At 43.4% G+C, this 24,333-nt stretch overlaps 1 protein-coding gene across 5 annotated transcripts; it reads right to left on the reverse strand.

Annotated features, from left to right (window-relative positions):
* Positions 1-22,536, reverse strand: CCDC36 (coiled-coil domain containing 36). Of its 5 annotated transcripts, none has more exons than XM_027882344.1 (8): positions 22,445-22,536; positions 22,033-22,177; positions 14,555-14,714; positions 13,046-13,203; positions 11,129-11,177; positions 10,391-10,478; positions 3,083-3,186; positions 1-2,319 (listed from the first exon to the last, which is right to left on the reverse strand). In XM_027882344.1, the coding sequence occupies exons 2-8, from the start codon at positions 22,122-22,124 to the stop codon at positions 979-981; spliced, it is 1,992 nt and encodes a 663-aa protein (XP_027738145.1). In that variant the 5' UTR covers positions 22,125-22,177; positions 22,445-22,536; the 3' UTR covers positions 1-978. The 5 variants fall into 5 exon arrangements, with proteins under 5 accessions (XP_027738145.1, XP_027738147.1, XP_027738146.1 ...); XM_027882346.1 differs by lacking the exon at positions 22,445-22,536 and having other exon boundaries at positions 1-2,043; positions 2,077-2,319; positions 22,033-22,412; XM_027882345.1 differs by lacking the exon at positions 22,445-22,536 and having other exon boundaries at positions 1-2,073; positions 2,107-2,319; positions 22,033-22,411.
* Between the last annotated feature and the right edge of the window lie 1,797 nt (positions 22,537-24,333).

Consider the following 24,333-nt stretch of genomic DNA (forward strand, 5'->3'; position numbering starts at 1 on the left):
TTTGGTGACAACACAAAGAGTTTATTAAAGCCGAGACGACAAAGCTGGATCATTTGGATTTGTGGCAACACCACAAATTTGCTTTTGTGAAATCAAAATGCTTTTTTACTGGTAAGATTTCAAATCGAAAATCAAAGCTGACACAAATGGCTGAAGCAGCGGGAGCTACTGATAGTCACAGCTGGGTAACCTGGAAAGAGTTCTCTGTGGAAACAGGGGCTTTCCAACATGTCATCTGCTGGATCTGAACATTGTATCTTTTGACCTCTGTTTGAGAACTGCTGCCCTTGAAAAGGATATGTTGGAGAATTCCTTAATCAGCCAAGAGATACAAGATACAAAAAAAGTAGAAACACAATAATTTCCTGAAATTTCTGAAACTAAGAAATTTCAGTCTAAAAGGAGAAGAAGTTCAACAGCGGATGAACCTGAGACACTGGGATTTAGTTTTCCTCAGCTAAACTGGTCCCTGTCCAAACACAAACAACTCCTGGGACAAATCCGAACCTTATCGAAATCAACCAGAACAACACTACTATTGTCTCCAGAACTAAAAACCTGAACTTTTAAGCAACAAACCAACATAGAGACTATGGATGAGAAATAGAGTGAAACCTCTGGCCACAGAGATAGCATTGCATTGAAAAATTGAAAAGTTTCCAGTAAATCTCAGTGCCAGATCTGACTGAGCTGCCCGTCTGTGCTCTGCCAACTCTCTTCTCCCTGGGAATGTCTCGGCAAACTCTGCAGGTGTGTAAATACGATGGTAACTGGATCCCTTGGCATCTGGTGGGAGCAGGGAGATAAAGTAACACAGCTTTCCAAGAGAGGGGAGAACTGTCCTCACATAGTCTCTTACAATATCTCAAACTGGGCAACAACATTTTAGAGCCTCTGGCTAAGGAGGTAACACCCCTAGAAGAATAAACTGCAACTGAGATGGCCAAGCCTTCACTGAGGGCTCCAAACATGACCCCTTCAATCAGAAGAATCACTATCAAACAGTAAAGAGCAACAGGTTGTGTTCCTCTGAGCCAGCAGATTAGCAGGATGTGGTTTCTTGGAGCTTGGGGGGCTTCGGAGGTTGAAGCAGCTCATCTGCTCTACATCTGTTGTGCTACACAGGGATAATATATTCCCCTCAGGAGAGGAATCCAAGATATACCTTTTTACAGTGGAAACATTCACTCTTCTTTTAATTTCCAAACTTTTCTTTTTTCTGCTTGCAAGCTGTTGCAGGCTTTTATCAGAGCATGGCACTGGTGGGAAATTCTTTGTAAGCCCTGGTTGAGCACTGCTGAGGATCTGCTGATGGCGAGCTGCAGAAACCGGGTCAGAGCTTTCTGATTTGAGATCAACCAAGTATCTGGGAAGGCACTTTTTTCTGGAGCTTTCCAACTCAATAATCCCATTTGCCTTTCTCTGCTTCAGCCCACTGTCAGCACATCGAGAGAGCTCGCCTTTCCTCTTAGCAGGGCATGCTTTCTTCCTCCCTACTGCTTTATTCCAGGAGATCCTTCCTGGACTCTGTTTTGTTTTGTTGCCTACAGCTGCCTTGTGAACCTTGTGGTCTGTGGACCCGTTGCTGTCTCTTTGCCCGGGTGGAGCTTTCCATACAGAGTGGGAGCAACCTTGAGGCTGCTGCTGCTGTGACTGTGTCAGGGCTTCAAACCCTCCAGTGCCTCTCCTGAACGCCTTCCTCAGTGGGGTTGGTAGAGGTGCTTCCGGTGATACAGGACAGTGCTTCTTCTGGCTGCCCCCCAAAAGGCGACTGTCACCCCAGCACGTGCAAGGATGGGTAGCACAGCTCTGTGTCTCCAACCCATATTTCACCTCCTGCAAAGAGATGTTTGCTCTATCACAGGCCTCTGTAGCAATGGCTTTGCCTCCTGAGGTGGTGCCCTTAGAGGTGCCATCCCCAGTGAGCTGGTTCCTCCCAGGGGAGTGTCTGTGTTGCTCCCCCACTGTCACACAGTGGAAATGAGACTGACCTGAGCAGTTGCAAACCCTGCTGCCTCGGCAGCATGGCTGGCACGGGTACTCCTCATCCAGGACATGGAGCTGGCACGGGCCCTCCTCATCCAGGACACGGAGCTGGCACAGGCCAGGGGAGGTCTGAGAAGAGTTATCTCTCATGTGAGGGGGCAGTCTGGCACTAGGTACAGGCATGTGCTGCTCAGCTAAGGCATTAGGGAGCTTCAGGAAGTCTAGTTCTTTACACAGCTTCAGGTGCTGGTCATTCAGCTGGGCTGGCAGTGACTCCAGACTCTCTTTCAGCAGCTGGACACTGGATTTCACCTCTGAAATCTCCATATCTTTCTGGGGAAGCAGCAAGCAGAGCAGAAGCAGTAAGCAACACATGAAAAGGCACACTAATGAGAAAGTTTCAGGTACCATGTGACCATTTGGTATTGATCCAAAGATCAGCAACCTGTATCTTCCTGTATATCCTCAAACTGTCCCACCAAAGTGAGAGGTTTGGGACAGAAGCATATCCCTAACCCACTGTGTGCCCCCTCTCCCAGGAGCACTGCCTTCTCAAACACTGGTGTGACACATCCTTGCCAAAAGCAATTCCTGCAGCAGGGCCTTTGGAGAAAGCAGACCTGTCCAGGAGGTCTCTGACAGCTAATTCTTTTGTCTCTGACACTCACCTGTTTTGTTTTTACCTCCTTTTTTCCTCTCCTTGGGAAACACCCCGCTGAAGGGACAAGGTGCCACACTTTTGCAAGGTGCTCTCCCCTCGCAGGCATGCACTGCACCACCTCCTCCAGCGAAGGCATGTGCCAGGTGAGGAAACAGTGAGTGCTCTGTCATGGCCTGCCGCGACAGGGCACTGTTGGGCTCTTGTCTTACTGACCAGAGCATCATCAGAGCTTACAGCACAGTTAGCCAGCTCGTGGGTAAGCATCCATCAGTATCTGGCCTAGAATTTGCATTTTAATACATCTTTACCCCTTCATCATAACTGGAGCAGTCTGCTTTATAATCCACCATCTGAAGGCAATTTAATATTCAGTTAGTATTTTGAAGAAGCGGGAGAGAATGAGGATTCAGAATAAAAGATTAATTTTGCACTTACGGCTGCAAGTCTCCTCTCCATCTCCAGCAGTGCCTGCTCCATTTGGCTTTTATCTGTCAGAGCTTTCAATACAGAGGCACAGTGACTTTGAAAAGCATCTTCCACTAAATGAGGAAATCAATAAAAAACACATTTGGTCTTTCATTTGTAAATGTGAATAAAGTACTATCAATACTATTGCTGCCTCTTCCTCAGCTTGGCATGAATCACCACAGAGATTCTCCTGCTGCGATCTCCCCGAGCCTCAGGCCATGAACGATTTGGTGGATGTTTAATGCAAGGCACTTGAAATTTATAAGATGCTGCACATAGGCCAAACCTCATTTACTGTGCTCTGTTAATGTGGCAGCTGGAGACGAAAGGCCACAGAACTTGGTAGGTGCAGTGCAGGGAGGGCTCAGGCTTAGATGTCTGCCGGCTGCACAACAGGCACGGCCAAGGCAGGGGGACCCCAGTACAGCTGACCCACCCCAGCATAACCAGCCCTTTCCTGCAACCAGCTAGTGGTAAGTGGGAGCTTGAACAGAATGGAGATGTGAGAGGTTAATAGCTAAGAGGTGCAGCCAGAGAAACTGTTTCAGAAATGCACAGGAGGCTGACAACTGAAGGAAAAATGCTGGAAGTGATAGCGGGAAATGATGAAGCAAAGAATTGTGATTTCCATTTGCTGGGCAGGGGAAGTGATGGGGTCAGAAACCACCTGAACCAGGCAGCTGCGCTCAGCACTTGCTAATGGGGGCCCCAGCAGAGTCCTATGAGGGCACAGGCTCCCTGGAAGGGTACTAAATTGGAGCAAAATGCTCTTGGCTTCAGTCAGTTTTGTTGAAAAACTGATAAAACCTCAGGGATTCGGGTTGTATGATTGGATAAGAATATAACTCCCTCTATGCAGCTGCAATTACTCTTATAGGAACCACTGCCGTGCCTAATATGTGACAGGATGGAAACACAATTTGCAGTGTGTGTGGAGATGAAAAATCCTTAGGAATCTTATGAAAGTCTCCTTTAAAACTGTAAATTAGGACAAAGAGCTGAGAAAGAGCAGAGAGAAAGAGTTAAACATGTCTCGTCTTTCCTGTGAAGGGTGCAGAAAGGTGTGTACAGGCGGTGTGGCTGGGGTGGAATGTTGGCTGGTTGGGAAAAAATACGATCCAAAGCATTCTTGCTAAAGCAAAGCACTGCCAAACCAATGGGCCAGGATAATTGAAACCCTGGATTCCTGGACTACTACTGCACACCCGAGAAAAATCAGAATAAAGCCAACGTTTCAACAAGTGGCTACAAGAGCTCTGCAATTAATGAATCCCCTTTTGCTACAGATCCAAGGTGTTTGATTGACTTTGATGTTGGTGGAGCTGAGAGCCTGGATAAAGCTATTCCTGCTCGCCCAGTGTTTATCTCAGCTCGTCAGTGCAGCTCCTCTTGCCCTGCAGAGCTGTGCTCACCGTCTGCAGAGCCACAGGGCACTTGGGATCCCTTCTCCTCATGCTCAGCTATTTTCATTAAGCTTGCAGGGACTTAATTATCTCAGTGAGCTGTGCCCTTCTGTCAAACTGTAGATGGAATTGGTTAAAGAGTTAAAAACTATTAGGGAGAGGCAGGCAGAAAGTGATTGTAGGCTTTGCTTCTGTGAAAAAACAGGGACATTTTAAAAAGGTACATTTGGGAAGGAAGAAAGGAAAAATCTGAGCAATTACAGGCTTAGTGGTTTGCTCTCATGGTGCAAGGTTTTAGAACAGACTTTAAGGGGAAAAGTACTTAAAGATATGGAAGGAAATGGAATAAAATGGAACAAGATTGGAGAAAGTAGATTGTATCAGGCTAATGCAATGCACTAGGACAATGCATAAGTCACAAGGTAGGTGACTTCTTAGACAAAGGTAACACAGTGGCCTTTCTGTAGATTCAGACAAAGCTTTTCAGTGGAAGTTGTCATGTATTATGAAAAAAAGAGAGAGAGAAAAAAAAAAAGAAGAAACTTTAAAAATAACCCTTATTTAAAGGGAAAACATCAGCTTTAGAGCAGGGTAGCAGGATGGGGACAAGGTGGCTCTGGAAGGTGCTTCTCAAGGCCCACTCATGAGCCAAATATACTTAAAATCTGCTTTAGTCACCAGGGTGCAAAAGCCAGAGGGCATTCAGGTAATTAGCCGGTGACACAAAGATGCAAATGCCAGCACCAGGGGCTACAGGTGAGACAGAGCGGTGTGGCATGCAGCGATGCACAGGCTCTGGCTGACACAACTGCTGTGCACCCCAGGATGTCTGGAAGCCTGCACACAGTCCCAGCTGTGCAAGAAAAAAAAAAGAGATTGAACTGAGACATGGGCAGAGAAAAGCTACAGGATAATTAAGTGCTTACATGGTAATCTCCTCTTATGAAAGGAGATTGAAAGTGTTGGTCTCATTCAGCCACGCAAAGCAGAGGTGTGTGGTGGTGTGAGGCTGGAGATGCTGGGATGGGGTGCTGCCAAGAGCTGCCTCCCAGCGCCAGGAAACCCCCATGCCAAGCTGTATTTTTAACTTTGCCTTCCTCCATATGAGTGTTGCCCGGGCACAGTTCTGTCATTTGGGAGAAGGAATGAGGCAGTTCCCTCATCCGTGTGTCTTCCTCATACACACTGAATTAAACCACCTCCCAGACCTGGCTTTGGGGGGAATTTCTCTGTTATTTCAGGATGCCCATCACCATAAGGCTTTGCCTTGTTCTCCATAGAAACGTGGTTGATTTCTGAGGATTATCTGCACGTATTTCAACTAATATGCTTTCTGCAATTGCAGGCAATTTGGTTGTCCTTTTTAAGCTTTTAGTCTTTTGCTCTGACAGATTTAGACTCTTTTATAAATCTGGAAATCTATGACTTGCAGAATGGGTTTGTAACAGGGGAGTGAATGTTTGAGTGGGCCTTTTAAACTTTGCACCTCTCTGATTAGACCGAAGGGCTACCTTCAATACAAGAACAGGTTTTTGGGGAGCCTGCCAGACTACAAAGAAGGGGAAAGCAGCAAAGAATAAAGGAGGAAACTCCTTTCATATCTCTTAATCACCTTCCATCTCTACATAGTGAAGACACAGGAAGGGCAGCATCCACAAGCCTGCCTCGGCTTGCTGGTCTTCTCCATATGCTTTATTTTAGCTCAGAATTATTTTTAAAACTTTCTAATTTCCCTAGTCTGTTCTTCTTCAACATAGTATCCTCAGTCTAAAAATAGTCCTGCATCCACTGGGCTTGTGATCTGCACATACGTTTGACTCAGCACAGCATGCTGCAGGCAAGCAACCAGCAGCCAGCCTTTGGAATGCGTTTCATTTGTACGTGTGGGAGTATTCTGCAGAAAAGGAACCTCAGTACAGAGGAGGGGCACTCTCCTTCCCTCCCTACTTCCACACCAGAGAAGTGTTCAGACTTGTCAAACAGTAACAAACAAAATAAAAATGGGTGTTAATAGAGATTTAAAAAAATAGGCGTTGAGACGGCCAAACTAGATCAGATCAAGAACCCTGTTAGTCAAATGTCTTGTCTTTGAGAATGATCAAAAATGGCTGTTTCAGAGGAGGTTTTCTTCAAATAAACCCTGCAGCAGATAGTTATTGAATAACTTGATCATAGAGAGAAAATCTTTACTCAGTTAATGGGTGACTTATGCACAGACTTGTGCCTCTCTTGAGGTAATTTAAACAAAGCATTTTTTTACGAACTGGAACATCGCTGTGTTTTGATTTGTTGTACCATTTGCTTCAGATGCTACCGGTTTACAGTAATAACATTTGGAATGTGAAATCTGGCATGAGATAAAAGGCTGTAGAGGTTGGGCTGCCACCCTGTGCTGCAGAGGGTTCCCTGCAAATCAGCCTGCACCCAGGTGCAGCTGCACTCCCAGCAGCTGAAAACTACAGCCTGAGCAGCAGAGGGAGGGAGTGCCAGCCTCCCAGCCTAGGAATATTAAACAGCAACTGCTTCTGATGCCTATCTATCATCTTCTGTGCAGCTCATCTTGAGATTGGCACTGACAGCACGGAGGATTTAAATAACACTTTGGGGAGAGGTTGGTTCCCCCACGCCCAGGTTCAGTAGGGGAAATAGGAGGTCTATAAACCTGGTGAGGCACCAGCGGGGAAGGCAGCTCTGCAGCTCACCAGAGCACTGTGTGTTCTCCCTGGGCAGCAGCGGAGCTGTGCTGGTGGGTGGGACAGTTGGGCTGTCACAGCTGTATCATGCTTGGATATACTCCAAGCTGTAAGGTTTGTGCTGGCTTAGCCTGAATCCCCTTCCACAACACATCAGACAGCACCTTCATGGGTGCACTGTGTGATGAGCTGCCCCTGACCTCACCCTGTGCTACGGCACACAGTACTCCAAGTCCTGAACAATGAGGGGTTTCAGTTTCCATCAGAACAACCACACTTCCTCTCACCTTCCATGCTGAGGTGTTTTGGACTCTGGTTAAGTCCCTCACATCAACAACTTTGTCAGTCAGTGCACGTCTAGTTAGCAGCTACATGTAAAAAAACATTTCTTTACTCAGTTTCAAACCTTTTGAGTTTTCAATTCATACGTAATGCAAGGTAGTCTGGACTGGATGTCCCAGTCTGGACCGTACTGTTCACAGTAAACAAGCTCATATCCCATCGCTCTAAACACAGTGATTTGCCCTAGAAATCTTGCCAGCAACTGCTGGGCCTGGGGAGTCTGGAAACAAGTCATGTTTGAAAACTGCCTACCAGGCACCAGATCCTGTCAGAGAATTGCATCAGCTCGTACCTCTGTAAGTGACACATTGCACATTGTTCTGTCACCCTTGCTGGCAGTGCATCAGAGGACTGCCTGTGGCGTGCTGGCTGGGATGGTGCTGCTCATGTGCAATGGAGCCAAGGTGGTGCAGAGGATATGGCTATTATGAGCTGTCACAGCTGGAACTACCAGATACTAGGACAGCAAAGGAGTTCAGAGAGTGGTGAAAATTGGGGTTTGTATAAAAGATAGAAAGCTTTGATAAAACCGTGGGTATATAAATTAAAATGAGAAAAATATGAAAAGAAACAAGTTACAGGAGCTGAAACCAGAAGGAAAGAGCAAATGATGAGCGGGCAAGTCAATGAGAGAAATTGTATATAAGGTGGAAGAACTGAGGCCACAGGGTCTGCCTGCCTCTTTACATCTCTGTGCACTGCACACCAAGATGTGAGCAAGGCTCAGAGCAGCTGTGCCTCTGAGGAAGCTGCTCAGGCAAATCTTGTCTCATCTCCAATGCCAGACACAGCTCTATCCACTGTGTGCAAGCACATATGGACGAAAGAGAATATTTTTTAAAATCTGCCTGCACAGAGCATGCCAGCCCAACAGCATTTGGAAATGCTTTGGAAATACATTTTGAAAAATATTTTCTGTTTTGTCCTCGCCTGGTGGCCATACAGACTGTGCCAAATGTGCTTGCTACCCACTGCTATAACTGCAGCCTGTGATACTCCTTATAAGCTTTTAATAAAGACAGTCTTGAAATCAAGTTCCACCTTTCTTTGCTTTTCAAAGCAGTTGGAATGTCCTGGTGCAATAGTTCTCTTCATCTTTTGCATTCCTCTCCTACATGTGAAATCCTCCACTGCCAGTGATTCACCATGTCTCTGCCATGTCACCAACATCCCAACATACTGTGTCATCAGCCACTGACATTAAGAGCTTTATCAGCTCTGAATTTAGCTCTTTATCACCTGAGTTCTGGAATTTTATACCAGTTTTTCAAGGGAATTACTTCAGTTGGGATCTTTTCAAGGCACTAGTGCAAGTATTTATTTAGTGGGAACTTAATTATCCATCACTGTGATACCAGTCAAATGACAGTGTTTATCAGCAATTAAGCAGTGACAGATGAACCTCCCAGAAATAAAAAAAGAACAACATTGTGCAGTGTGTGATGATTTTCATTATATATTCAACATTCTTCAGCGTGATGCATTACAGAAAGTGCCAATTTTTCTTTTCAATTGCCTTGAAAATCTAGCAGCAGGCACCTCTGGGAGGTTTCTCATTTCATTCAAGGCACATTTATTTAAAATGGATATGGAGAAGAAACAGGACAGCTGAGTAAATGGTATGGAATGAAGAGGGGGAGTTGTGAACAATAGATTCGATTTTCAGTGCCATGACAACGATTTCTGTGCATGAGGTATGTGAAATTAGGCAAAGTCCTGCTTCAGAGTGGACAAGCTGAGGCAGTGAAGTAATTAGGGGGTGGGAAAATGTGTAATAGGGAACTTGTTGTGCTGGCCAAAGCAGACTGATTCTTGCTTACTTTAGGGTCCCACCAAGAGCACCTGCCAAGCACAGCAAAGGAGAGTTCTTAGTACAAGATTGATATTTCAAATCTACAGGCTATTACAGCCTCCAGCAGAATGCACCAGACTCCACTCCTTTTGCCTGAGAGGGCTGTGTTGACTTAAAGGGTATCTGTCAAAGATGTGCTTTGTGCAAGCCACATTTTGCCACACACTGAATATTATCGTGCTTTTGTGAAGGTCTGCTGCCTTCACCTCACAAGGTATAACTCACTTCACGTTTCTTGCATGTATTGGAACTGGCCTCTAGTTCTTGTACAGAGCAAGGCAAACTCTGAGCAGAGTCCTGACAGGGTGTTGATAAAGCATCACAACAGCACTAAAAATTAATGTACTCTCAAAGGCTCAGATCTAAGCCAAATTAGAAACAATTTCTTGAAGTATTTTCCCTCAGTAAAGAGAGCTTCCGTGATTAGCCACCTCAGAGTTGTTCAAAAGTATTTTACATTATTGGTTATTTTGGAGGTCACCTTTTTATCATGGCAATAGTGTACTTTACTGTGTGCTTCTCATTCAAGATATAAGCAGTACTGGTTTTGCTCATATCCAAAATACAATCACTTCAAGCCCAGAAGAGCGATGGAAGACTTCAAACTAACGCACAAAAATCTGAGAAAGCCCTAAAAACTGAAACCGGATACTCAGGATATAAATATCTAAGTTATTTTTACTGTGTGTTCCATTAGTGCTCCAGATAGTCTAAAAATGATCATACTCCAGGGCAGAACACCAAAACAAGGAGGTGTGTTCATTTGTGCATGTATGGTGTCTAAGAGAGCAGAGGAAGGGAGAAAATAAGAGAGCAAGAATGGAAAAACAGACAATTCTATACCATGGATAAGTCTTATTTTCTCTCCTCCCTCAGGGGGAGCAGCTGTGACTTGCCCAGTTCACCCCAGCCTGGAGACAACATGCTGACATTCAGCAGTTTGACTGTGCCCTCTGCTGTTAACAGAAACACAGGAAGGACTTACTTTTCTTGGAAAGGGTTTCTAGGTGAACTAAAATGGATTTGTATCTGGAATCAGACATTTCTTCAAACTTGTCCAAGCACGCTTGCAGCTGCAAAAAAAAAAAAAAAAGGTAAATGAAAAAATGAATGCATTGTCTTCTCTTTGTTTGCAAAATCACAGCACCAGATGCCAGAGGACAATGACGGCAACTCACGGAATGGAACAGTCTGAAAATGATTGTTTATCTATCTTGAAACAATTTGTCCAGCTGTTGGTTGCAACCCCGATAGAGATCTGGAATGGCTCAAAAGGCTCATGAAATCTTAACAGATTTCAAAAAGAAAGAGATACTGGTCTGTAAAATAGCATTAATAATAACTAATCAAATTAATCATAAAAGTATTGGGAAAGAGACCTTCACCTTCAGACCACATTGATTAATCCTGAGAGCAGACTACTTTCTTCAGGCAGAAGGAAAAAAGAGCTGATATTTGCAGACAGTCACTACAGTTTGTTTTTGCTCCTGAGACCCAGAGAAATTCCACTGCTGGCTCTGAGGCAAGACCCTAAAGACCTTAATCCTAAGTACAGGCCACAGAGACAATGGCAAAATAAAAATAAATTCCTATTGTTGGTTTAAAGTATTTGAGTGCTCAAGATATGTATTTTAAGTATCAGCACAGTAAAGGAGAGAAAGTGAACATTCTGTAGCATTTCTAACTCTTCATTATTCTACATTTTAAATTTGAAGTAACTTACTCCGTGAAGCTTGTCTTTGGTATTGGAAATAAAGGCACTTAGGACCTCACTAAAATGAAAAAAAAAATAAAAATCAACAAGTATAAAACAGACATGTAAGTTACTGGAGTGTACAGAAATTGAAAAGATCACAGTAAAAATGAGACGTGAAACACTGCAAGGCATGGTGCAGTGTGTAATGAAAGCATGGAAACATGGTTACTTCAAGGGGCTTAACCCTTTGAAGTCACTTTAATTGTTTTAGGAAAGCATGGACTCTGCTATGGAGAGTAAGAAAAAATGCATAGACACACATGCACATATATGTCATATACATGAAATTATGGGGGTTTTACTCTCTGATATTTTGCCTCAGCATTCATGCCTCTCTCAGAAGTTTTAGTTGGCATTTACTCAACTGTCCATTAACTCCTGGGGTGTTACCACTGTGTTATCTGCTCCGGAAGGACCCAGCCTGGGCGGAGGTGAAGTGCCAGTTGCTGTGATACATGGTATTATATTTGGAGTAAAATAACTGTGGGAAAAACATAGGAAAAGCACCAGCCTCAACAAAGCCCAAGTCAGGAAGAACAAATACTGCAAATCCTTTTCTCCTGAGAATAAGCCATGGTTTCTGTTATCCGTCCTTTTAAACTGAGCGAGCCTGTCAGGAACCAGGTTTTATTCATGATTAACCAGCCACACTTGAATGCACGGGTGGTTGCTAAGCAAAGTGATAAACTTTTTCCTCTCTGAAGGTTCAGGTCAGTTTAAGCCAATCATTTAGCGATGCAAATTACAACAACCAGAAAGATGGCAGCCAGGAAGAGTCTAGTTGTGAGAATTAGACAGTGCTTCTGAAACCTCTCTAGCTTTATGGAAAGGAAGATACTAATTTTCTTAGTCAAACTTGAGGGGGATACAAATTGATAAATTATACGCTTATCTTTGCAAAGATAATATAGCTATTTCTACAAACAGGCTTCTAATCTGGGAGTGAGCCTGGAGTGTAGGAAGGAGCATAATCCATTTAATGCAAAAATAAAGGGTAATTATGAATGCTGCCTAAACATTTAAAACTATTTTTTTATTTCATATAATTCACTTACAAAAATCCTCCTCTTCTCTAATAGGCACTAGAGAATCAATTTTACCTTATCAGAAGCATAATGCCCATTGCAAAGGGGAGAGAGATACATAGCCTGATTTGATCAAAGGCTTTTAATAAAAACACGCCTCACTGTGGATGGTACATTACAAAATGTAACTAATGTGCTAGGAATTATTTATAGGTGCACTGGGGAGTTACCATCTTTAATTTTTGAGCTTCAAATGGTTGCTTGTTCCTTAAAGTCCTCTAGGACCTACACGTACGCTTAATTCTTGACATTTAACAAAGAGCAGATGCAAATTACATTAGTAAATTACACTTGTCTGTTACCAAAAAAACCCAACACGTAAAAACCTTGTATACAAATACAATTCTAGAGATATGTGCAGGTTTATAAAGGTGCAATCTGCACACAGGTATGTTTGGCAATCCCCTCATTTGGCCCAAATGTGAAGGTTGTCCTTGGAGCTCCTTTGATCAGTCCTTATACAGTCTATGAAATTTTGAGAAATAAGGACTTTCACAGAGAATCAATAAAGAAAAAAAACCGCCACTGATTAAACAAAGAAGGACAAAGGTAAATTCAGGTTAGAGTTTTGTTATTCCTTGGGGCTTACGGCTGACTATGTTACATAAATCACATTGCAAATAAACCTATTCTCTTATCCTGTGACTCTTTCCAATCAGAAATTATTTAAAACCTGGAAAGATGCTTTTCTTGGTGAAATATGCAGGTTTGTCATGTATGATTTGCGAGAGGGGAATAAGGAGCTGCAGGGAGTGATAACCATCAACACGGAAAGAATTTCCAAGGGATGTTTACATACCGGTCATATTTGTCCTTTATTTTGTTCTTGTTCACTTCAAAATTTTCCAAGATACTTTTCTTTCTTCCTGCGCTAAAATTAGGTAAACCTTTTTCTCTTATTTCTTCATCAAATAACTGTGGTTTTGTCTGGTATTTGGTAAAAATACTGGGCTCACTCTGTTGCACAAACAAAAGAAAAATGTTGAAGTATAAAAATAATCAGAACATTAATTAGAAAAAAATTTGTGTACACAATGCTTTGCAGACAGAGATCACAGTGATTGGACGTGACAGATTAGATTGGACAAGGAGATTAAGAATTTCATGAGATTATGGTTCATTTAGTGTGCCTGGTTAGATTGACTCCCTGTGGAACTGAGACTCAGCCCAAACTCTTCCAGACTCAGACCTTTTTTTCTCATCTTGAGGATTTCTAATTTGTTACAATCATAAGGTGAGCAGATTTTTTTTCCCTCTCGGTTCAACGCAGATACTTTAAATGAATTCCAGTATTCCTGGAATTGTGGAAAAGTTGAAGTTGTCAGTAGAAGCTCCCTATATAGGAATCTAAAGAAAATCCTATTGAATTTCCCAGTGGATGACATAATTTTGTTGCCAACTACCAACACTGACAGACTGTAGATGAATTTTTCACATGCTTCGGTACACATTTCAGAATAAGAAATTTAATATTACTATGAAAGTTTCATTCTACAAAATTTCCAGACACTGTGTGACAAAAATGGAAATGCATTTTCCTTAAAACATAAGAAAACGCAAATTCCATTCATTTTTTTCCTTTGTGAAGAGTAAATTTCCTTTTTTGTGTCTGATGAAAAGCTGCTCCTCAGCAAAATGTAGAGGACAGCAGATAGATAGCAGCTGGAACTGAAGGACAGCCTGAGGCCACCAAGCTGGCAACACTGCTCTTCCCTAGTCTTTGCTTCAGGTGTATCTATTTGGATCTGGCACTCTCTGTTAGCAATGCAGGACCTATTTTAGTGAGCTTAGTGACATCGGAAACCGTGTGTTCAGGGAGAAAGATTTTAAGCATAGAAGCTCTTCATCTCAATCCAAAATCATTCAAGCATCTGCCATAACAACAATACAGCAAGGTCATTGCCAGTCCAGGGAAGTAAATACTGAGCAGCTCTGTCGTTCTTACAGAAAGCTAAGGAAGCGAAACACAGTATTTTTCAAAGAGCAATAGATGTAATATTCTATCTTGGCTAGGTAGGTGATCTAAAGACTTTAGCTCAAGAATAATTTCATATTATTAAAAATGTAATTGAAGAAAATAATACCTATCTCAATAGCAATTTATAGTAATCTGTTATAAATATCAGGTTTTCATCCAACCAGGCTGCTACTTTGTCTTGTCATGGTAAATGTCTATATGTAGCAAGAAGATAACTTGATTCCAGCAGTTACTGACATTTGCAAATGTTACCACCTGATTTCAGGATTTTCCATTAACTTTGAATGGTGGCTGTGTGCCTGCACAGGGCTGAAGGAGAGCGTGACTCACGTCCTGGGAGTTTTGCTGTCCCGGCTGCGAGCCCAACTCCAGCAGTGCCGTTGCCGACTGCGCATTCTCCGGGCAGAACTGGGATCCGAAGAGCAGCTGAGAGTCGCTCAGACTCGAGTAGTCACTGGCAGTGCCGCTCCTCATGGAACACTTGCTAGGCCTGAAATGGGGTGGAGAGGGATGTGAATGAGCCTGAAGCAATTAAAGGCCAAACGGAATTCCCTACATGGCCTGCTGGAACCACTCAATCATGGCCTACCCCGACATGTTAATTTTCCCTCTCCATTTGGAAGGTACCGTTTGTATAATGGCATAAGATTTAATTCTAAGGTAAACCAACTGGCTTATCTTAAACTTCCACATCCACACAGACACAGTGTTATAGCTCCACATGCACCCTGCAGGGCTGAAGGTATTTCTCCAGCATGTCCTGCAGACAGAAAACTAAAAAAAAAAAACAGGACTTGGCAGCCCATCCTATCTGCTGATCAGTCTTAGTTAAAGAGACACCTTGGGGTTTGCTTCTAGCAAGTGCTGAGTCTCTCCCTTTCATTTACTCTGGGTAGTAAATTCTGTTGTAACTTAGGTGCTGCTTGAATTGTTTGGAAGGCTATTCCAACGGAATAAAACTTTAAGACTAATCGTTGACATTTCTTGGGCATTTATTCTTCAGATGCCTTGAGTATGACACACTCAAGCAACAAATAAATAGGTAGCATATGGCTGGACAAACTGAGTTGTTAGGAATATTTCAAACATAGTACCATGCTACTCAAAAATGCTCCTCTTTTCCCTGGGCATTGCCCAAATAAATCTTTCCCAGCTAGCCTTGATTTTGAGTTGTGTTGCTCTGATTCTACACCTCTTCAGAGACACGTCTTCTCCCACTTTATGGATTAGGCTCATGGCACAAGACCAGCTTTCCTCAGACAAGGGTTTCCCTGCACAGCTGCACTGCTTCTCATTGTGTTGGAGGCTGGCTTCAATTTTTTGTTAGCAAAAATACACACTTTTTTCGTTTTTCACATAGAATCATAGAACGGTTTGGGTTAGAAGGGACATCAAAGATCTCCTCGTTCCACCCCCCCTGCCATGGGCAGGGACACCTTCCACTAGGCCAGATTGCTCAAAGTCCCCTCCCACCTGGCCTTGAACACTTCCAGGGATGGGGTACCCACAGCCTCTCTGGGCAACCTGTGCCAGGGCCTCACCACCCTCACAGGAAAGAATTTATTCGTAACATGTAATCTAAATCTACCGTCTTTCAGTCTAAATTGTCACTATTCCATTGGTCCATATCCACAAGGTCTGGCAGAGTGCTTAGGCCAGGTCCAAACACAAGAAAATCTTGGCCAGGTTTATATTCTCAGTTCTTGTGGTTTTTTTGAGCTATCAGGAAGGAGAGATTTTTTGCTGCCTTTGGAGTTGGGAATTAGAGATCAAAATTAATGAAAAAGTCTCTAATGGTTTTTCTTCCACATTGAATGATACAAGTAAAGGAGTTGGAAGGGGAGAGTAATTTATGTATATAACAAGAGATGATCACCCCAACATTTATTAGCAGTGACGCGTTTGGTTAATCCCCAGTTTTGGAAGGAGCCCAAACATCATAGACACAACAGGAAAGGGATTTAGCAGCAGTATTTGAACTGCTCAGTCTCCCTCTTCATTATATAGTGGTGTCACTGACAATATCATATTAATACCTTTGGCTTTAAGCTAATGGAGTACACTGAGCCGCAGGCAAAAATAGATGAGGTGTGGGTTTCTGGGTTCTCAAAAAGCCTGATAAATTCCTCTGAATTTAAAACTTCTCCCTTGATCTCTCTCTGGACACCTAATCCGAATATAATTTTTACTAGCACAGCTTCTTGTTTCCATCTCAGCTAAGCTTTGTAAAAAAAAATAAATTTTCCTAATCCACAGCCAGGATGTTGGGGAGAGATGTGAGCACATGGGCTGCCGTGATCCCACACAGGCAGAGCCGCTGTCTGCAATGTGAGTAGCACATCTCCTGTACCAGTTTTCTAAATCCTCCTGTCTTCTAGCCAAAAAAATTCCCTCTTAGTTTAAGGCAGGGTTTTTATAATCCTTAAGTGCTTTACTGTCTTGACGACTCCCCTTTGAAGGTGTTTGGTACAGCTGGTGAATATGACACCCCACAAAGTGCTTGTTTTCTCAGATCCTTCACATCACTTAATACCTGAGGCACAAGATTCTTTTAACAAAGGGTTTTATGAGCGGTATTTTTAAGGAGTATTGAGCTGAGATGACTTTATGAGCCAAGTAATTTCCCAGGCTTACTGTCCACTACAACCAAAGGCAGCTGTTGGCTGCTCTGAAGCCCAGTTTTTCTGTCCACTACCTCAGCAGTTGGTTTAGGAATGATGGCACTTCTGCAAATTAGAGGGGTAGACAAAACAGATGTCTCTTTTGAACACACTCATTCCCCTGATCAGTGGATTTCTTTCTCCCTTGCTTAACACTGCTGGCAATTAATTTAGTAACAAGACCATCTGGGCAAGCCAGGAGCCTGGCCATGGTTGGCCCAGACCCATCCCTGATGGAGAGATCAGACAACCATGGTCAGATCTGGGATCAGATCCACGATCAGGCAACTGCAGCTCTTCTTACCACCTGATCATTCCCTTCAGGGTGCCTGCCCAGTACTAAATATAAACCCTTCCCTATAAAGAGCAAGGAAACATCCTAGATATGCAATCCCAGTTAGCAGTCCCTTCACTGATGCAATAGTTTACCTCAGGAGAGCTTTTAGTTTTCTGCTAACATGAGCCATTCCCCAAATCGTCCTGTGTTTGTGCCCACAACACTCCTATGGTATTGGCACTAGCATGTGTGTCCAAAGCAAAACCAGTTTTAAACATGTAAGATAAGTTCTTGTCAGCTCAAAAAATGGTAAATCATCCTCTGCTGACTGATGCTTTTTCCCACCTAGCTTTATGCCAGGTATTGCAACATTGGCAGCTCCAACCCTTTCTCGTGATGCGAGCGTGATCTAAAAAAATCTGCAGCCTTCTTCATATCTGTGGGGTGAGCTAGGTCTTCACAGTCTCTGTTTCCCTGTTGACAGTTAGAATTCTCCCTACGTGACAGGAGTTAGATCTTTTAGGAGCTTCTTTCATTTTTCTAAGTTCTGATTTCCATTCTAAATATTTTAGCACAACCATATGTAAATGTTCACCTTTCATTCAAAGGTTCTGCCTCCCCAAACAGAAACACAATATGCAACAAATACTCTTTTTTTGTGTACCTTGGATGTTCTAGTGACATTGACACTACTAAAAATTCATAACTATAAATTGTCATAGGCCTTATCAGTCTTTTTAAAAACTGGTAATTTCACTCTGTTGTTTGGATCCATCCTTAAGTGCCAACACCAAGGTTTGAGAGTCATTTGGAAAAGCAATCTGAGACTTCTATAATTTGCAACATAACATTTATCTGCAGCACTGCTGTGAGGGATTTTCTGTAGTTCTGTCGTCTCCACTGAATCTGTGCCAACATCCCTCTTCTTCCCAAGTGCTGTGGGTGAAGCTCACTTACACCTTCCTGACACATTTCTTCAAAGTGCAGTAAAGCCTCTTCCCCGAAGAAGAGATCTTTTTCTCCTGGTAGCAACCTTGAGTAGGATCAGTGCCATCAAGTCTCTCTTCTCTTGACTCCCCTCCAGCAAACCTCCCAGCCCTTTCTGCTCATCCTCATTTGGGCACCAGGGCTGAATCACAACAAACCCAATTGAAATTCCAGGAGCTGACGTTCACCTGCTCTTCCTCCTGGCTTTAGGCTGTATCTATAGGAACTGTCTCTAGCTCTGCTATGCTGCTCTCATCCTCACTATCTGCTGCCTGCCAATGTGCCCAGCAAATGAGCAAAGATGAGCCTTGGCTTTGGGTGCAGGGGAACTCAAGGAGTTTAAATAAAAGAATTTTAGCTCCTATTGCAACCTCCAGCCATTTGCCATCTCTTCACTGGAAACAGCCGCAGCAGAAAATTATTATTCTGTTTCCTATCACTTGCACCATATCCTAAAAGGAATTTCTACAAACATATGCTGGCACTGGCCCTAATGCATTAACCATGACAAAATCCCTCTCAGTTATTCAGCTCAAACACTGCCTCCAGCTTCCAGATTTCAGGCTGAAAGTCTGTCTAGTCTTGTTTTAATTGCTCAAGGTCATTTTTACTTTCTATGAGCCACTCTATTATTCATTCGGCTGTGATTCAACTCTGCCCAGACGTCCCTCACCTTGGAAACCGCGTAAGCCCTTTGTCCTGAGCTGGTTGTCGGTTGCAACAGGGTCTTTTCCTTAGGAGGAGATTGGGATTTCCGTGGAGCAGCTGTTTTTGCTCCCACAAAAAGCATCCCCACATATATGAAGAATTAGACATTTGGAGGCAGGGTGGTTTTTTTCACACTCCCCACTCCAGCCTGAAGCCATCCTGCAGCTTGCACTTACAGTCTGGTTTCTCATTCCTCCGAGTCTCTGGAATTTTACAGCTGCTCTCCTGGTCCTTGTCCCGCTGTCTCCTTCATTTTCTGCTTATTCTGGGACCTTAAGGCAACTTCAAAATATGTGACCTTGTGATGCAGGATGGAATTTCATGGGATAATGGATTGAATGAGGTTGTTAAATTTGGAAATTATTCTCAACAGCAGAAATAAGCTGTAGAGAGTAGTGGCCCAAGTAGGCCTTAACTTCCAGTATCCCTTTGAATACCTCTTTAATATTTTCATAATTTCTCATCCTTACACACTCTCTGACAGGCTTTCTACTTCTGATGTCTTTGGAAGTTGGTATGTGAGTAGCTTTTATGCATTTAGCAAGTTACTTATTTTCTTATGGAACAAGAAAATTCTCACAACTTCAAATCTAAAAAATCAAGTCTAAATAATTTTATGTCTCAGGCAAGCATGTAACCCTTTTTAATGTGCATTTTAATTTATTTTTAATGAGCTTCCTTCTTATTATTCCAGTGTCTTTTTTTAATTAACAGTAGTGGACTTTTTTTTTTTTGGCTTCTGCTGTTCCTGCAGAGATGCTGACTCCGGTTCCTTACTGCCACTCTCATGGTAGCACTACAAGAGCAAATAGCCTGAACGCAGGTCTTGTGCTCAACTCAGGGCTAAGGCAAGACATGTCTCTTCCCCTGAGCTCCCTGGCCAAGGCAGGTGTTTACGGTGTCTGAGACTGCACCTCAGCATCACGCCCCGGTGATGCTTATCCAGTCGATCAAAGGCTGACTGAAGCATCGCTGCTTTTGTGGCTGCTGTTCTTGCATCCTCTGTGATCTTTTTCTATCAGCCCTCCTGGCTGGGCAGGCAGCAGCGCTGCTCTAACACGGCACTTTCCCTAATGAAGTCTGGCATTTAGATCCACACAAATTGTGTTGTTTGTCAATACTTCAACTGACCATAAGCTTTTCCATTACAGCTGTCATGTGGCCGCCTCCCACCCTCTTAAATAACTGGCACCCTGATTTTATTGTCCAACTAGACAATCTTCCCTCTGCTACATTTCTAGGATCTCTATTATGTCAATATTTATACATAAAACCAGGTGAAAGAGGGACTTTGGTTCCCCCCACCCTATTTCTCAGGCTACCAGGGTTACAGAGAAGCACTTGTGTGGCTGACAGATAACAAATAAAACCCAGATCAGTCTCGGGCTTGTGCAGAACTGTGGCCATGAGGGCAATGCATCACCAGAGCTCTGCATTTCCTGGGGACCTGGTGGCAGCTGCTCTCAGAAGTAACACCCTGACTCAAACTTGCAAAGAACTCACAGAGTGAGTCATACTCTGCCTAGATTATACGCTGATTTTATGTTTCATTTTTAAAGCTCCCTGAAAGACAGTATTCTGGGGATTATACAGCATACCCTGCTGTGATGGGAAAGGTTTCTAGTAACAGAAGTGAGCCAGGGAAAAGTAATCAACACCTTTTCCCCCTATTTCAAATACACACACACATTCACACGCTCCTATGGGAAACTCTTCTTTCCTTACAAAAATGTTAATTGTCCCCAGAGAGCTTCTCCCCCTTCTTAACTCCTCCAAAACCCCAGCCGCAATTCCAGTAATGTTTTCTGCCCTATTTGACCCTTTGGAACCCACCTGCAAAATATGTGGAATGCTGAAGAATGGGTGTTAAAATCTTTCCTGTGTTTTCTTCCTGTATTAATAAATGAGTTAAAAGGGAAGACTTTGTAGCTGATAGGATACTTTGGAGGAGGAAGGAACTCATGTGATCCCTTTCCAAACAGGCACCTGTACTTCTTCCACTCTCTTTCCTATTGCACAACTCCACTAAATTATGTATATATTTATAAAATATGTTTTATACATAATATAAGCATACAATTATATATTTTATATATAATATTCTGCATTTTTAAATATATTATCTAAATTTCCCCTGCTCAGTCTCTGACCAGAAAGAAAGTCTCAGGTTTTCAACTACGTAGAAACAACTTCTTGAAAACAAACAGCCCCCTCAAACAAACAAACAAGCACAATAAATCTTCAGATACCAAGAAGACAATAGAATTAAGCAATGCACAATTATATAGACAAAACCATGACAGGTATAAACACAGTTTTTCCCTGAATTGGCTCCCCTTTGACCCCTGCATCTGTGCAAAATTCAATTAATTCATATCTATGACAAGCATGTTTATAATGGGCAAGGAAATGACTATTATGTTTTCATTATCATCCATCATTGTGGTAACATCTGGCCAAAGAGACAGTATGACTAAAACTGTGAATTTGAACAAGTTAGTTATGTAAGTGGGTTATTTAACTAACAGAGGCTCAGAGCACAGAATTCATCAATTAGCTTCTCCGGAGTCAAAGAGGGGATAAATCCTGCCGTCTTTTTCAGCCATGTGATACAAAAGGTGATGCTCTGCTGTACAAAATGCAGCCTGTCTTACATATTTGCCCTCCAGATGTTTACACCTGAATATTTGTTGTTTCACTATGGCCTGTAGATGTGGGGAGTTCTAACTGCTCTTTGGCTCCTGCTGGGAAAAAAACAAGCCATGCATATAAATGCAGGATATGGAATAATTTTCAAGTTACATAATGTGTAATAATATTGCACATCATGATTCCTTTTATCTGCCCTCTGCACAGGCAAGAGAAAAAATTAACTTATCTAATGACATGAGGACAGGTCACAGGACTTCACCAAATACACCCCAAAAGGACCAGGGTATGGTTTCCAGCCAATGCTGGCTTTTAGATCCTCAGCAATGGTGGATCTGTGGCAGTTCCTGGCAGGCTGGGGGCACAAACAGGATCACAGGGAAGACCAGTGAACTTCCATTAGCCTCCCATAATCAACTACAGATCAGTTCTAGACATGTTTCACCTCTTCACCATCACTCCCACCAAGTGTTTGGTTTCATGCCCCGTCCCCTGTTCATCACCCCACGCTCCATCCTCACACTCACCCAATGGCTGTTGGCATGCTCAGCATCTCCTTGATGTTCCAGACGTTGAAGTTCATGTTGTTCTCAGGGCTGACACCCCTGGCCCTCACCATGGCCCCCAGCCCTCACGGCCAGTCGCCGTTGGCCGCCATGGCGCCACAGTGCCCTGCAGGGAGGAGCAACATGGAAGGAGCCACCAGCCCCGCCTGGGGAAACGTCCCTGTGTCCTGTGGCCGTGGGGACAGCCCAGGGGGACACGGCCCTGCAGGCCCAGGGCAGGCCCGGCCTGAGGGTCTCCGCGGGCCTGGGGCAGCCACACACTGGGTCTGCCCACCCTGTGGGCCCTGAGGGCCTCAGGGGCACAGGGTTCCTGGATTTCACCTCAGGATTTCAGCCTCAGCTCAGTCTGGGGCTGAGAGTTCCTGGGTTTCCCCTCAAAGGTGGGGGTACCTGGCTCTCAGCTCATGGCCGTGGACCCAGGATCAGCCCCAGCTCCAGTCTCTCCACAGGCCAACTCTTGCCCTTGGAGCAAGAGTTGGGAGCATAACCCTGGGCACAGGCCATCATCACAGGGCGTGGGGAGGAAGAGGAGGCTTGGAGTGTAGGACACTGAGGGCGCCTCCCATGGGAGAACAGCAGCCACAGTACCCATTTCCTTCATATCCAGAGACTGCGTGGTCCCTCATGTAAATATCTCTGGCAGAAATGCAGAATGATTCAATTTCACCCATTAGAAGTATGACAAAAATAACCCATCATCTAAACATTCCCCAGAGAAAGATTCTCAAATATGGTTTTACTGGATTTTTTCCCTTGTGTTTCTGTATCCTCCACCTTTAGGAATGTAAAACAGGCACACTTGCTTGCCTATTTTTTCCTCCTTTAATTCAAAACTATTGCAATATTAGTTAAAATGTTTGGTTGCTGGCTCTGAAGATACTCCAGAAGCATTAAACAACTATAAAAATAAGGTTGACATAAATTCATGAATAGATCAGGGGAAATGCTCGCATTCCCCTTTATCCTCTTTTGCCTTTCATATTAAAGGCACCCTGGAGTTCAGAAGTGTCAAAATAATGGCTTTCCTGATGTATATATCTGGTTTACTAATCAAATCCCACAGAAATAGAGCTTTCACTTTAAAAAGAAAATAAAAATTCTGGTCTTTTACCCATAAAAAACTGATTGGAATGGCTCATCGGAATTGTTTTTGCTTGGCTTTACAGCATTAGGGTTAGTTTAAATAACTCAGATTTAGCAAGACAGCTTGGTAATTCTCAACTGCACAAGGAGCATCTAACAGGTTGATTTGCTAGGACCAGAGTGGGGAATCACAGCTTGGATCATGTTCCTACTTCAGGGGTCGGATAATGGTTTGGCTGTCCAAGGCAGCCATGGACTGGAAGGCAAACCTTCCTCCAGAGAGCCAAGCTGACGGGAATATGGATGATTATTGCACTTGTTAAGTAAATAAAAACCTTGTTCTGCTCCTGAACTGCCTATGGCTCTGTTGTACAGCCCAGTGAATGGCACTGCTGCCAAGAGCCTTGCTGTGCCTCCGGGTCCTATATGGCCCCTGCACCAATAATGGTGGTTTTCCATCATTTTATTGCTCATAATTGGAAAGTTGGCCCAGATCTCCCTGCAGAAGAGACTATAGAGTCCTGTACCCATTTACAGTACTTCCACTACCCTCAGAAAAGGATTTGCCAGTGCTTTGCGCACCGGCGATAAGGCTCAACGTGTTATTTTATGTAATTATAGGGAGTTATTCCTATTTCTGATGTGGCTGGAGCTTTCTGGCATGACTGTCTACCAAGTTTGTGGAATATGATAAATGAGATTTTTGCATTTCCATCTCTCCTGACAACAGAAAGAAATTTCTATACAGAAACGTATTTTTTTAATTATAGGTCTGACAGCTCCCTCCATTTCCGTCTCCCCCGTCCAAAACATGCTCTGGGGAGATTAACCACGTTGCCAGGCACTGTAGCTCTCCTTATATCTGAAATAACAGCCTGTGCTTCTAGAATTAGGGAGGGTGGCCAGGTACTTAAAGTCCTTCCTTTAGTAAAATTAGCAGAAACTGCCAGGAGATAGACAGCAATATATTTGGTAAGTCCCTCGCCTTTTTTTTCTGTATTGCACATTTTGTTAGAAACTCATGGGAGCTCTTCAGTTAATAATGTGTCAGTCTCCAAAAGTGGTCAGGACCCTCATCCCTTTACCTGAAAATCGCTCCATTCCTGAGATGACCTTGGCCATTGTCCCAGCCACTTTTGCTGCTGGAAACACCACAACGGTGATGGGCTCCCAAACTGC

The sequence above is a fragment of the Empidonax traillii genome, unplaced genomic scaffold (assembly GCF_003031625.1).
Source record: "Empidonax traillii isolate 1590-97213 ecotype Southwest subspecies unplaced genomic scaffold, ASM303162v1 scaffold104:size2570737, whole genome shotgun sequence".
In the NCBI taxonomy this organism is placed as follows: Eukaryota; Metazoa; Chordata; class Aves; order Passeriformes; family Tyrannidae; genus Empidonax; species Empidonax traillii.